The sequence below is a fragment of the Pinus tabuliformis genome, chromosome 7 (genome assembly GCF_031772625.1).
Source record: "Pinus tabuliformis cultivar Carrire ecotype Pingquan chromosome 7, CPIR1, whole genome shotgun sequence".
Classification (NCBI taxonomy): domain Eukaryota; kingdom Viridiplantae; phylum Streptophyta; class Pinopsida; order Pinales; family Pinaceae; genus Pinus; species Pinus tabuliformis.
Window position 1 is genome coordinate 1561529114 of NC_142293.1, and position 15534 is coordinate 1561544647.

Sequence of the window (15534 nt, forward strand, 5' to 3'; positions counted from 1 at the left end):
CCTAGTTCAGTTCATTGAGGAAAGTCCTTCCTCTTCTATTCAGCTTAGACATGATCAAATTCTAAAATTAGAAGAGGAAAGAGAAAAAGCCAGGGTTATTCATGCCAAACATCAGCAAATCATCAAGGCAGCTTTCGATTCAGTCTCATCCGGTTCAAAACAATTTCAAGTCGGTGATTTGGTTCTGAAATGGGACAAAGCCCATGAGGACAAGGGAAAACACACCAAGTTCTAGAAGATGTGGCTTGGACCATTTCAGATCTGCGAGAAGATAGGCCATTCGACCTTTATATTGCAAGATTTATCAGGTTTGAGAGATTCTCTCCCTGTTAATGGCCTTATCTTAAAGAAATTCTTTAATTGAGGAGGTAACCCCTTCTCCTTTCTAGTTTAATAGAGTTTTGTAGTTTGTAGGATTTTTAGAAAATAAAGTTGTAAGGTATCCTCCATTGACCTTTGCTGTGTTTGAAAACTTGATCCACAGAAGTAGTATGATATTTGCTTTTAAAATAATAGAAGTCTTAACCAAAGGGGATGATTTCTAGGAAACTAGGTATCATTGTATTCTGAAACCACACTTCACAAGTTTTGTGAACTCCTCTCAAAATTTAGAAGTATTGTAAATCATTTTCTGTTTTCAAATTGGTCACAAAAGGTTATCAATATCAAGATAGAAGCCAATCCAACTTCAGCATCTTCAACTCTTACCCTGTCATCCATCTACTCTTAAGGAGAAAATTGTCCATCCCATTCACCAAAGTTTATGATTACTCAGAGTGTAATTCTAAAATTTTGATATAAAAGATAAGAGGTCTTATTACAAGCCTGCTTACCATGATCATAGGGAAATAGTTTAACCGACATTACCAATACTGCATACCATAACAGGGTAATGGCTTAAGAATTATAAGACAAGGGGTCTCATCACGAGCCGGCTTGTTCGGTTAGATTATTACCAGTGAATGGCATTGTCAATAGCTGGCTACCAAACCAGGACAATGGCTTTTTATCTTATCAATAACCAAAAAAGGAAAAGAAATACAAAATATGAAAACATGCTTTGAGTTCATCACACTCTTAGTTGAATGGGACAATGGACAATAACATGGTTAAAAGGTATCCCTGTCGAAACTATGAACGTTTGCTGGCAGCAGAGGCTCTACCTATGACAGATGAGTTCACTATAAAAGCTGATTTGGAAAGGTTTTCTGTTTTATCATTATAAACCAATAAAGGCCTATTTAAAACTTAGAATGTATCTATTTTCTTAAAAAAGAGAGGAAGTTAGCAAAATAGTTTCATTTTACTCGGAATGCATATATACCTAGTTATATTAGAATTTTCCCCTTTGATTAGAACTCTATTTTGAAAAAGTTTAAGTATTTCTACACTTTTCAGAGATAACTGTTTCTTCCAGCGAATCGCCAATTGTTGTGCTCTACAACAACCCCCCATTTCATATCATTTTATTCCCAAAACTATCCTATGAAATGGGTCCCTTTAGATTTTAATTGGTATCAATATCGTATTATTTAAAAAGGTCCGAAAAACAAATGAAAACATTATAAAAAACCTTTTTGAAAAACCCATTTATGCAAATAAATCAATCTTTTATCATTGCGATAAAGCGATCGCAAGATCGCATATCGCAATGACACAAGGAGCATAACTAAGTGGCACATTGGTTTCCGCCGATGCGATATCGCTATCGGCTATCGGCAATACTCTATGCACATTTTTAAAGCGCCCCCATGCCATTCCCCCGATGTGATGCGATATCGCTATCGGCAATCGGCGATTTACTATCCATGTCTCATGTAATGCCAATTCCCCCGATGCGATGCGATATCGCTATCGGCGATCGGGGTTTTCAAAAGGTGTCAATATAAAAGGTTAAGCTTCCCCGATGGCCGATTGCGATAAAGCGCAGATTTCAAAAAAGCCGTTAAAATGAAGGGATATCACGATCAATTCATATTAAAAGCTTGATCTGTCCAACAATGATTCACTTGCGCTCAACCGCCAAAACATCTACAGCACGCTTAAATGAATCATTCGGCCGATTAATGATATAATGGGCATTTAAGGATTGGCAGGTTTTAAACGGCCATTTAATGTAATTGTAAGTCCTAAAATCTTCCCATGGATTGTATCCGCGTCCATTTTAAAAGTTAATCTCTCACCACACATCGGTCAATATATCTCATCCATTGAAGTTTTCATTGCCAATTCTCTGTGTTACGTTTATTTTCGCTTCTGTGCAGAATTCATCCAAAGGAGAAAGCTCAAGCAAAATGGGGAAGAAATCTAAGAAGACCACAGGCGCTTCTGTTGCGCCAGCTGTAGGACAAGCTGTCGCTGATCCCTCAAACAAAAAGAAAGGATTGATTTCGGATACTACATGTTCTGGTCTCGGCAGAACTACTTGGCAAAGCACCTACAACTTGATTGAAGTTGAAGAACCCAAAGTGACAACAGTAGAAGCTACTGCAGATTCAACTCGTAAATCTGATGGTACTCTTAAGGACTTAGCTGACTCCTTCCTTCACCGGATAGCAGCTAGGGAACAAATTCTCCCATACATAGATGTAGTGCGGTGGGCAATTGAGGAAATCCCAATCCTGGATAGAACCTTTAGCACCAGAGACAGGAGAATTTTCGGGTCATTCAAAGCTGATGATCTAAGGCAAATGTATCATTTTCCTGAGCCAGAGAAGACATACAATAAGGCGTTCCTAGAAAAATTCCGAAACGAGAACGAAGTTGAATCCGAACCCATCCGGGATTGGAGACAAAATCCAGCTAAGCACAAACATGAATCTTCTGGTAAGTACTCGGTTGATTCCTTGGCTTCTCCTTATTGCTACGCTGGAATAATGATGTGTAGATTGTGGGGATTGCATGACTCTTCTAATTTCACTATAGAAATGGTTCCCTTAATGGAAGCTGCATGCAACAGTATAATAATGGATTGGGCCACTATTCTCTCAGATAAACTAGCCAAAGTTGTTCTTGAGTTTAGGAATAAGACTCGCATCTCTGAAAGGATAATTCCCCCATTTTATTACAGTGCCTATATTTTAGATACCTTGTGTTTTAATTCTGAATTTCCCGTGCTCGGCTGGAGGTGGACGCCACAAGACTCCATGCCTATTCACATTTACCACCAGAAATTATGGAAATCCTCTTACAAGCACCATCTGTACCAAGTCTGCAATGGCTTTATGTTGCCTATTTATTATTCTATTTTTGATAAACCCATTCCCAAGATTTCCTACCAAGCTGGGATTGATTTAACAGTAGTAGGGAGATGGTTTGGAGAGGAGAAGTTCACTTATATAAGAGTTTTCGGTAGCCAAGCCAAACCTCATGTTCTCCCTTTATACATACCTGATAAACTGTTGGCAAGGGAAATCTCTTACCAGATTATTGCTGAGAGTGTTACATAGACTCTCAAGAAAAATAAGAAGCAGGGCTGGCCCTCTTTTCCTTTGAGATGCGGTGTCTATACCTTGCATGATCTCAAGCATGCAGAAAAGGAAGCTACAAAGATTAAATCATTGACTCTAGCAACTCTTCCAAATAGGCAATTTGATCCAAACAAAGTTGCCTATAATGCACTAGAACAGGCCAAATTGTCAAAATTTGATCATAAAGAAGATATGTTTGACGACCTGTTCTCTTCAGCTGAGTCAATAATGCAGGTTAAAACATTGGCCAAAATGAAATATCATGATGAAGGGTTGACTGAATTTAACAGACTTAGAGAACAGAGGTTGCAAACTCTGCCTCTAGATCTATTAGCAACAACCCCAGCGACATCGTCAAGCGAGCCTGAACGACAACAGTCAAAGGAACCTCCAGTTACAACAAAAGAACAAGAGAAGCCACAGGAGGAAAATCAGAAGAAAGAGCATGAGAATCAGCAGAAGAAAGAGCAGGAAAAAGTGCGGGAGGAGACCCAAACTGAAAAGGAAAAACAGACCACCACTGAAGTAAACGTGGATACTCATATCGATCCTAAATTGCTCCAGGAATGGAAGCAATTTGATTCTATTATCAGTGGTCTGGAGTGTTCAAAGGACACTGACACTTCAAAGGCAACAGACACACAGGAAACCACTTCATCACAGGTTCTAAGTGGAACCAGCGGCCCACCCATTTCTAAAGAGGTAGAGATAATACCAAAGGACCCCTCCGACCAAATCATTTTGCAGGTAGAAGAGATTCCTCCCCTGGATGTCTTCTACAGCCCAAGGCATAAAGCTGTAGTTAAACGACAAAGGAAAAGAAGAAGGACTGATCAACCTCCCCTTTTCCCAGAACAGACAGTCACGGGCAATGTGGTTTGGAAGGAGGAATTTGACCCCTCCGATGACCTGACAAAACTGTCACAATATGCTGGAGCTTATTCGGCAGCGACAATAGATAAGGCATCGGAGGTAAGCCTTTTACTGAAAACAAAGGATCAGGAGATTTTCTCGTTACAGGCACAGCTAACTGAAGCAAAGCAGAAAGCGGAGCAGGCAGAGCAGCAATTGTTGACGCAACAGCAATTAAACAGTCAACTAACTCAACAATTGCAGATAGAAAAACAAAGGATTGACCAAAGCGCAATCTAGAAACAGAAAGAATTATCAGAGGAATTGGCACAATTGAAGGCAGCGAATGAGCAAATGGTGAAAACAAAAGATGAGAAAATTGCTCAATTATCAGCACAGCTCGAGAAAACAAAGGGCGTTCCATAAGTGGATGAATTTAGAGTAGAAGCACTACATATTAATACTGCATTAATATCCCAAATTAAGCTTCTATGTCAACAAATTACCCAGGCAGAGCCACTATGTGAATTAACGGCATCCATAAGTAAGCAAGTAGACAAGGCCAGGACTGAATTGGATCAAGCTGAAGAAACGATAGCTGCATTTCTCGACTGGCAAGATTCTGATCAAGGACAAGCGACAAATTTACCAAGAATCTTAGAGTCACATAAAGATATACTCTTTACAGAATGGCAGTCCCAGTTAATGAAAGCAGAGAGGGTGGTTTCAAGATGCAAATCAACTTCTAGAAATTTAGTTGAATTAGTCAATAACACTCTGTACTTATCAAACATGATTTCCCAATGCACACCAGGAAAGTTGACAACGATGAAAACATTGGAGCAATCATGTTATCCAGATCTAGAAGAAAAGGGGAGATTAATCGCTAGGATTAACAGTTTAACCTGGGACACCTATTGGTTCTTCTTGGTAAAGCCGCACACACAGAGAGCCGCCCTCAAGTGCCTTACGGATGCAATCGGGTATATTATCCCCGATATTCAGGATGCCACCTATGCCGCCCAGCTCAGCTCGCGCCTCAACAAACCACCCGAAGTGGAGCCGATGCTTGCGATAAGTCAGCTCAGATTTAAAGGCAAGCAGCCTACTTGATGATTCATGCCGCCGACTGCCAGATTGCTGAAGAAAATAGGATCAAAATTTATTGATACCAATTAAGTAGGATTTCAGTTTTTTAGATAGTTAGATTAATTAAGTATTTATAGACCCTTTCATTGTTTTGGAAAGGGTCGTAAAGTTTTGTACCTGACTTAAAGACTGAAGTTGCACTATTGTGCTTCAGCCATATTCTTTTATGAAACTGGACCAGTTATTCTAAATTTGACAAGGAAGCTTTTTATGCAATTGTGCACTATTGTCTTTGTTTGAAAGTGTTTCTGCATTGAAGGAAGAATCACAAGTAGCGATTGATATTGGGAGTGTCAAGCAGCTCATATGGTACTTTTATCTATGTCTGAATTCATTCCTTTCATATGAATTGTTATTTGATTATCTTTGCTATTATCGAATATATATATGTGCTTTAACAACAGTTCTGTATTCTTTCCACTATTGGATGTTTATGGTGTGCTTTTCTTTTAATCATGTATGTGTCGATGATATAAATGATAAGTGTAGTAATATTGCTTTAATCGCTTTGCTTAACTATTTAAGCACAGTAATCCTGAATGAAATAATGTCCATGTCTGTTAGATGGAGTCATCTATATGCCTGTCTATAGACACAGACCATCAAGCGCTACACTTCAAAGCTCAATAAGTTCCCGGGATAAGTCATAGTTCTTATATTTTTGTTGATAGATTTAGTTATTCGCCCATCATTAGATTAGTCAATCAATTATCCATTCATCCCGTTTATCCATTTCTGGGAAACTGGTCCCATTATCCCCAGTCGGAGCCACCATTCCAAACAGAAAAGGAGCTGTACTAAGGTCCGGACCGGGTGGTTATCCCCCAATGTTGTTGCAGCGATAATCGAGGCATCAACAGGTTCTTGTTGCGGGTCAATTCCTTTGCTTCTCTTGACACTCTCTTACAACTTGACTTCCTTATGTTAATGTTGTTGCTTGAAGGTTGAGAGTGTGTAGTGTGCTAAGGAATATCCTTGAGGTGGCACTTTGTTTATTGTGCATTATCTAGTATTCCATTAACTCATGTAAGTGGATTATTTCCATCCCCCCCTCCACATTTTTGCTTGGATATGCCGACTCAAATATGCACAAATGAGAGACCCTTTTTGTTAAGTACATCAACAATATGCTAAAAATCACTTGATACACATATGTTTGTTGTGTTCCAAAGATATAAGATACTAATTCTAATCTAGTGTTGTGTTGTGTGAAAATATATGGCCCAGGGGAGAGAATCTCCCAATACAGAAATATTTGAGGGAATATTAGATGAGAGCACAGAGGGGCTAACCTTAAAATGAGCATATTTTCAAAACTAAAACAAGTGCTTTAAGGTTTCATTCTTCCAACATAGTGGGCATTTAAGGTGTAGAATTAGTAGGTGTTCAAGTTCATGTTATTCTTCTCGAATTTATTCCTTACAGTGTTTCATTTGCAACATCTGGTGTAATTGTTAGTAATAATATATTTGATTTTAACGTCACGTCTAGAGACCAAATTGGTGTATGAGAGTCCCTTGTTTGTGGGACGAGGGATGCACCTCCCTTAACTGCTAAAGTATTTGAAGGCATACATACTCTACCCCCCTCTGGTTGTGACCTCTTACTAGGAAACACATGCTCTTAACCATTAGGCCACTCAAGTTGTATAATAATAAAGTTATAATTTAATTAGTTTTATGATTTTTTAATTTTAGCAATGTCAAATGTGTCATGTAATAAGTTTTTTGTTACCTATTATAGATTAATGTCTATGGGAATTTACCAACCGCTTAATTTATATGGTTGTGTTAGGTGGAAGGATTTAACCTCCGAGGAATATTCTAGAATATTGATAACAATATACACAAACCAAATCTTGAGATTTATCTCCAAAATAATTATGTGTTATTTTTTTTCCTTTTAATTAAATTGATTAATTAAAAAATGACATATAAACAAGTGAGTTATGGGTTTTTTTGGGCATCTAGTATTAATAAGCCATGGTATTAGCCCATGACATTGTAACAAATCCTATTTAAAATTTAATAATCTCCATTGCAAACATCAACAATGGAGGAGGTAACTCTAGATATTGCTCTCAAGCAAAAATCATCTTCCACTAGTCTCTATTCTTTTTGTTAGTTGTATTTTTTTCTATCTTGTTATTTTCTATTGATGAAATGTGTTTGGATTATAGACTATAAATTGTTATAGTATTATTTTCTACCTTGAGTTTTATATCTCCTAAATAATTTATTAATAATAATCTAATTTTAATTTTAAATTAAAAGAAAAAGATTTGATTTTTCATATGGCAAGCCCCTTGTTACTATGTATAATTTTATATAAAGTTTAAAATACAAAATACAAAATTAATAATAATGTAGTAGTATTAATTGATTTTTTTAAAATAAAAATGCTATAAATTTATTTTGTTTCCCTAATTTAAATTATCTTAATTATTTTTTTTCAATATTTTAATATTTAATTTCCATTTTTGTATTTAAATTTCTCACCTACCACTCAAGTTAAGGAAAAATAATTTTTAATATTTTAATTTTCTATTTTTCATTCCCTTAAAACTAAAAAATAATATTTAGTTTTTCTAGTAATTAATATATATATATATATTGATTTTTTTTTTTTATAAGGAATTTAGGACTTTTAGGAGAATATTGAGTATGACAACAAAGACAAAAGCTAAGAAGAGAATAATAAAATTTATCCCAACTACCCAAAATATATCCAATTCTAATGTTGAATGGAGTATGACAACAAAGATAAAATCTAGGAAGAGAATAATAACTTTTATCCAAAATACATCTCATTCCAATGTTGAATGGACAAACGATCTACCCATAGCATCATAACGTCCCACTAGTAGGGAGATCGTTTTTTCCATCCAACATTGGGGCTAGCCCTTGCCTAGGCTTAGACTAAAATAAAAAAATAATATTTAGTCTTTCTAGTAATATTAAACACACACACATACACATAAACACACACACACACATATATATTCTTTGTGAAGACATATTTTTATAATTTATATGAGGAATTTAGGACTTCAAAGAGACTATTGAATATGACAAGAAAGTTAAAAGTTGGGGAGAGAATAACAACATATCATAACATCATAGCATCCCACAAGTAGAGAGATCTCTCTTCCATCCAACATTGGGGCTAACACCTAGTTCGAATATATATATATATATATATGTGTGTGTGTGTGTGTGTGTGTATGTGAGAGAGAGAGAGAGAGAGATGACGTGTTTATTTCATTCACATATTTAATGTTGCATAACTTATCATACGTATAAAGAACACGAACATAAGATGTACTATGAAAAAAATCCAAGTTGGGGGAGAGGCATATGATCTACTCTTTTCACATGTGTATAAGTGAAAATATAAAGAAAACACTGCCACTATGGAGTTTCCATGGATAATGTATGTTTTAAATGGTTGTTACATTAAGATGATCTTCTACTTCCTTCTTATTCTTCAAAATTGTTTCCTATAAACCTAGTATTTAACCCAATTTAACTCAATTTTTAACATGATATGCTAATAATTTAAGGTTAAGCTAAGAGTTTTTGCATGTCTCAATAACTAATCAATGTGAAGGTTTTAGACTCTTTAATACCTTTTTGAAATTCCACATGTGGGTAACTCCACATTCTCAGTGATGCTAGTTAGCATGGCATCTACTTAGTATCAAGGTGGTCAAGGTGTGACTAGCTCCACATTGTAAGTAACGAGAATTGACCTAACATCTATTTAATATCACTTTGGTCAACAATATAAATTAACTTTTTCAAAAAAACTCCTATTAAGGTGATTTTTCAGTTGGAAAGCTCTTAGTGTATTATGAACTTTGTTGACAAATTATTGACTAAAAAATAATCATTTGAAGCTTTAAATGAGTTTCAAAAAATTTTAGACCCCAAAGCATCAAAATTAAATTTAATAACAATACAACTTAGTAACTCTAGTTATTTTCCCCAAAAAAAAATAAAAAAAGATAACAAATTAAATCATAATTGACTCAAAATCTATATTTAAATATTTTAATTTTATAAAAAATAATTTATTTTTTCTAAAAACAATGAATTATAATTGAAATCCATGTATTCATTTAAATATATTTATTAATTTTTTTAGAAATGAAAGGAATCAGATAAATATTAAATATCAGATTATATATACTTATAATTCAAGCTATTAAATTTTAACACCCCAATTATCTAAATCAACCGATAAAACCCCACTCATTTAATACCCATTACCAAACCAATTGAAAGCGGTCGGATTTATGACGATGGCTCGTAGTTTTCATTCACAAAAAATCAAAGCTGTTGTCGGATTTATGATGATGGCTCGTAGTTTTCATTCACAACACAAACTCTCTAACAAGGGAGATATACTAACCTCAGATCCTAATTGGTATAACTGTTGAGATAATCCAGGGAATATTTAAAAGATAGAAAGGAAATGGAAAGGGAAGCCAGAGGCCCAGCGGCAACCTACTATATATCAAGCTCAAGGTTAGGTGCCTTCCTCCATCCCTCCACTCCCTCCATTGGTTGCACCTACCTTGCAGTCAGTTAATGAGGATGGCAGCATCATCTATAGAGTGCAAGGCCAACAAGAAAGCAAAGCTGTTAAAATTTAAATTTTGAATTTAATTTGCCTCCAGAAGTCAAGTTGGCCCAGCTAAAAGACATGCCCTTTGGGCACATCTAGAGTCTAGACCACTATATAAAGACACTTGACCTCCTCCATTTGGCATCAATTCAGATCAACAGATCATCTACTCTCTGTTCACATGTGTGAAGGAAAAAGAGGAGAAGAAAACAGAAGTTCAACTAGCGTTGACCACTCTTTGACCAAAATTTCTGAGGCACTGTTTGACCGAACTCTGAGGCAGGTTGACCGAGATTCTGAGGCAGCTGCAGGAAGCCAAATTTTGGCCCTGTTGACCAAGGCTGACCAAATTCTGGGTAGCAACAGGAAGACCGAATTTTTGGTCTGTTTGACTTGTATGATTTCTCTGGTCTGTTTGACTTGTATGATTTCTGTGGTCTGTTTGACCATTTTTTACTTTAAAGATTAGATTGTAACCTTGCTGAAGTGAAGAATTCCTCCTAGAAAAGATTGCTGGGTTCTCTCCTGAGTTTGGGTTTCCCTGGTGAAAATTTGTGTCTCTTTGTCTGCTTGGCTGTCTCTTTATGATCCTACTATCATTATTGTATTACTGTTGAGATTTTCTACGTATAATTATTTAATGATTCATGTGACATAAGTTAACATAATTAAGAATTCATTGGACAGTAGTTATCAGATTAGAAGATCAAATTCTCTTTGAAAAATCAACATGGTATCAGAGCCTAGGTGAAAGAACAGCCATTAAAGTGACTAGAAAAAGGCCATGTTATTAAGGTTACACAGTGATCTGTCGGCTTGTTAAGGTAAAAGTTTCTTTTATTGTACCTTGGAGTAGGGCCAAAGCCCTAGAAAGGAGGCCAAGAGGCCTTAGGTCATGAACAGACAAGGCCTCAGGCCTAGAAGAGGCCAAAAAGGCCGTAGTCCGAGTTGCAGAAGGCCGAAAAGGCCCCAGGACTAGGCCGTGGCCTATCTGAGGTAGGCTGCAGGCAGAGATGGGGCCGAAAGGCTTCAGAAAACTGTGAATAGGGCGAGCTGTCTCAGGACTATGGAGAGACCAGGAAGGCACAAAAGAGAAGCCCCAGTCCAAATTTTGTAGCCCTAGTTCAGGGCCAAAAACCTCAGACCAGCCAGAGAGAACAAGTAATAACTAAGAAATACTAATAAAGAAATCAAGTCGCGAATTTCAAAACATTTAAAGAAATACTAATAAGTCGCGATTAAAGTCCTTCGTTCAACGAGCGTAAATAATAAATTTCAGTTATCATGTTAATAAATGTGGTTTATTTCAAAATAGGTTTCTAGAATTTTTGTTTTAAAAAAACAGTTAAATGATAGCTCTCCATTTAAATGATCATGTAATTTGTTCAATTGATGTCGCCGAGTTATATGAATGAATGAATCAACGAATCAATGAATGCGGAGTGCTTCGGAATGAAACATACGGAATGAATCAATGAATGAAACCTACGGTGTAATTTGTTTAATTGATGTTATTGAGTTATATGAATGAAAAGAATTAGAGTTTGGTGGAAAAATTGTTCCTAAATTTTGATTTGTATTATTTAAATTAGTTTTTTATTGTATATATGGATTCAGCATTTTGAAACACTTTGCTAGATTTTAGAGAAATTAAACCAGAAAAATCTACAGAAAATTACACTAAAAAACTCGAAAAAAATCATTTATACATAAGCTAAATTGTTTATTTGTAAAAATAAATTTGTAGATAATTTTTTACATAATTTCCTGGATGTTTGCAATCTTCTTCACTGTAATTTTTTCAGTGAATTGAAGAACCCAACAAAGTGTGACTAGCCATCTAAAATAATGCTGGAAATTAAAAGCCATTCTTATGGTACTTTTTTTTTTAAAGCAGATAAAAACAGATATTCCCCATTCTAAAAAGAGAAGTTACATATTTTTATATTTGGGATAAAGAGATTAATCAAAAGAAACTTCAGATAAACAAAGTTAAAAGTATTTTACAGAGCAAATACTAAGACACTCCACTTTATTCAGCATATGAAAATTCAGCCTACTGAAAGTCATGGACCAGAGGAACGGACATCCAATAATCAAAACCATGAGAAAAAACCAGAAGAAGAGACATCCAATAATCAGAGCTCAAAAAAGCCCTATTGTGAGATAAATCCATCAATCATGCGAAAAACATTCTGCCAAGCCATTAAGAAACACCTCTTTTAAACAAAACATCCATTTCTATATTCTGCTCCAGATAGACATAGAGAAATTCAAATATTGCAAAAGAGGAAAAAGAAAGAACCTGAACCTGGAGGGCATTCCACCCCTGCAACCCTCAATGACAGTCAACGAATCCCAACGACCTTTGTACCGTACGTACTCTCAGAGTCTAAGGCAACTTGTACACAACTTGCGCTCTTAAGCAACTTAATATAATTAATTAACAGCAATTTAATATAATTAATCTTAGAGATTGCTATTTTATAGGGAGGATCGTAGATATGGGGCCGCGTTCTCGATAGCTTCATTGATTTCTGCTTCAAATATATGCATAGCAGCCGGCGGCAAACATATTGGAACCACTATGCCCTCCACCCCACTTCTGTTACGATAAGGGACGAGGAAGCTTGTCAAGCCCGCCGCTGCCGCTGGTCCCACCCCACCTAGTGCTGGCCCGCCGTAGGCTGCTCTTCCCCACCCCAAATCCACATCTCCAAACCCGATCTTAGTACAGTCCGAGACCCCATAGGTGCCCGGCACTGTAAAGAGAGGGTGCCCTCTCAACTCCATCAAATCTATCACCGATCGCATGTACTCGCCATTCACGCTCATTTTCGCTTGGCGGATCAACTTCACAGCGAAGGACAACGGTTTGGTTGCCAGCTCTCCTGCGGTCGTCTTCGCGCACGACAAAATGATCGCATTGCCGTAGAAGTTTTCGGGAATCGGCGGGTCGAATCTCGCTCGGCCATCCAAAGGGAATATGAACCGAACTTCCTGCTCAGCGGGCAGTTGGAGAGCCCTCGTTCTGGAACGCCACAAACAGGCCGATAGAACTTCAAAGGTCGGGCACTTGCCTTGCCCTACTGCTTGTCTCTTCAGCGACTCGATCTCCTTCGGCCCGAAAAAGAATGAACTCTGCCTCATCTCCTTCACGTTCGCCATCTGCCCGTCTTTGTCTTCGATTTGATCATATTCGTAGTGGGGGAATTTAACTGTGGGATTCGTCCGCGGTCGGAGGATTTCTCTTTCCCAGACTGGACGAACCGAAGGCCTCGCAGCCCCTCTCGCCATTTCGCCGAGAGCTTTCAAGAATTGAACGAGGCCAAGCGCGTCGCTCATGGTGTGATTCAAACTAAGGGCGAAAATGAACCCTCCACATCTCAACCGCGTTACCTGAAATATCGTGATAAGCAACACGTTAAAAAAACATAATTTGGACTGGAATATGAATTGCTTTCATCAAAGAATGAGTTATCAATTAACCTGAATGAGGAGGAGGGGAGAATTGGTAATAGTTTCCGAGCTCGGCACATCATGCAGCAGATCAGCCAAGCAGGGGAAGGGCGGGTGCAGCTCTCCGAATTCCTCCATGGAAACGTCGGCATCAGCTTCCACAAACAGCACGCCTTCGCTGGTGCAGTCCACGAGGAGCTTACCGAAGGGCGCTTCTCTCAATCTTCCGGCAAAAGGATAGTAAAACACCAAAACCTTAGCCAGCGCCTCTCTGATAACTTTGGCGGGATCCTCACCTTTTTTCGACGGATCGAACCGATATAATTGAAGGACGGGAATATGAAATCTGAGAAACTGTTGATCATCTAGATTGGAAAGGTATAGCAACCCTTTGGGAGTAGGCAGGAGAGGATCGACAAGGATAGCCGGCTTTCTGGTGACCTTCATATTCAGAGCAGCCATGAAAACAAAGCTGTGGAGAATCAACGAAAGGCTATGAAGCGAGCACGCAATCGAAGATGAGCAGAGCAAAGATCTTTCGAGATGGAGGAGACGCCGAAGCCTGCGTTTGGTGAGAGATATATATAAATTGAAGCCGGCCTTTCTCAAGTGATGTGACCAGTAAAACGAATACCATCACCAATGAAAGATTAACCATGAAAGATCTACAACAAAGGCCACTTCATATTGGATTTTTAAATTTTAAATTTAATTATTAATAAGTATGTTGAATAAGTTGGTTTACTTTTACAATAGCTTTTTAAAACTTAAAGTGGTATGGATTTAATCCCTATCTTTTCTAATATTAATATTAGTATATATGTTAAATTTTCTATAGAATATTGGTATACATGTTTTTATGGTGATATACCTGAGCTAAAAGTTAAAATTTATGAACAAAATAATTAATTTTTTTAAATTAAATTCATTAATTAAATTAAAAAAAATTATGTGAAAGAATATTATATAAAGTTAATTATTATTTTTTAGGTAGGTGGTATAGATAAGTTTAACATTTGCTAATAATATTGTATGTATTTTAATTTTTTAAAAATATTTACAATGATATACGTAAGTTAAAAGTTGAAATTTATCTTCAAAGTAATTATTTATTTTTTGTATTTTTAATTAAATTTGTTAATTAAATTTTTTTTTATTTGAAAGAGTATCATATAAAGTTAATTATGGTTTTTTTTAGATATGTGGTATTTATAAGCTATAGTATTAGCCCATGGTATTCTAAGAAACACTATTTAGAAAGTTGAAATTTATGAACAAAGTAATTATTTTTTTTTTGTTTTTTTAATTAAATTTGTTAACTAAAAACATTTCATGTGAAAGAATATTATATAAAATCAATTTTAGTTTTTTCAAGTATGTACTATTGATAAGCCATAGTATTAGCCAATAATATTGTATATATGTCAAATTTCTAGAATATTTAGAGTGATATACATAAATCAAAAGTTGAAATTTACCTTCAAAGTAATTATTTCTTTTTTTTTTTAAATTAAATTTATTAATTAAAAAATCCTCATGTGAAATAGTATCATATAAAGTCAATTATGTTTTTTTCAAGTATGTGGTATTGATAAGTCATAGTATTAGCCCATGGTATTGTAGCAAAGACTATTTAGAAATTAAGAATCTTCTTGATAAAGTGAGGGTAAGTGTTTTATATGGTTGTGCAAGTGATTAGGTGGATGGTAGAGATTTAATTTACATAATATTTTAAAATAGATGAAAACTTGAGATTGATTTAGAAAGTAGGTATACTCCTTCAACATTTTTAATTAAATTGATTAATTAAAAATGTCATATTCATATAAATATGAGTTGTGTTTTTTTTTGCATGTGGTATTACTAAGTCAAGAGATTCAATTAGGTGGATGGTAGAGATTTAATTTACATAATATTTTAAAATAGATGAAAACTTGAGATTGATTTAGAAAGTAGGTATACTCCTTCAACATTT

The 15534-nt window shown here is 36.0% G+C and overlaps 1 protein-coding gene across 1 annotated transcript; it reads right to left on the reverse strand.

Annotated features, from left to right (window-relative positions):
- Positions 1-12145: 12145 nt before the first annotated feature.
- Positions 12146-14177, reverse strand: LOC149253997 (benzyl alcohol O-benzoyltransferase-like). The gene is made up of 2 exons (XM_089456973.1): positions 13590-14177; positions 12146-13499 (listed from the first exon to the last, which is right to left on the reverse strand). Exons 1-2 carry the CDS (start codon positions 14019-14021, stop codon positions 12585-12587), a joined length of 1347 nt encoding a protein of 448 aa, XP_089313099.1. The 5' UTR covers positions 14022-14177; the 3' UTR covers positions 12146-12584.
- Between the last annotated feature and the right edge of the window lie 1357 nt (positions 14178-15534).

Excerpts from the sequence above, each read along its gene's own strand:
- LOC149253997 (XM_089456973.1), bottom strand. The coding sequence starts at position 14,021 with ATGGCTGCTCTGAATATGAAGGTCACCAGAAAGCCGGCTATCCTTGTC. Across the intron at positions 13,500-13,589 it reads CTCCCCTCCTCCTCATTCAG|GTAACGCGGTTGAGATGTGG; the intron begins GTTAATTGATAA and ends ACGATATTTCAG.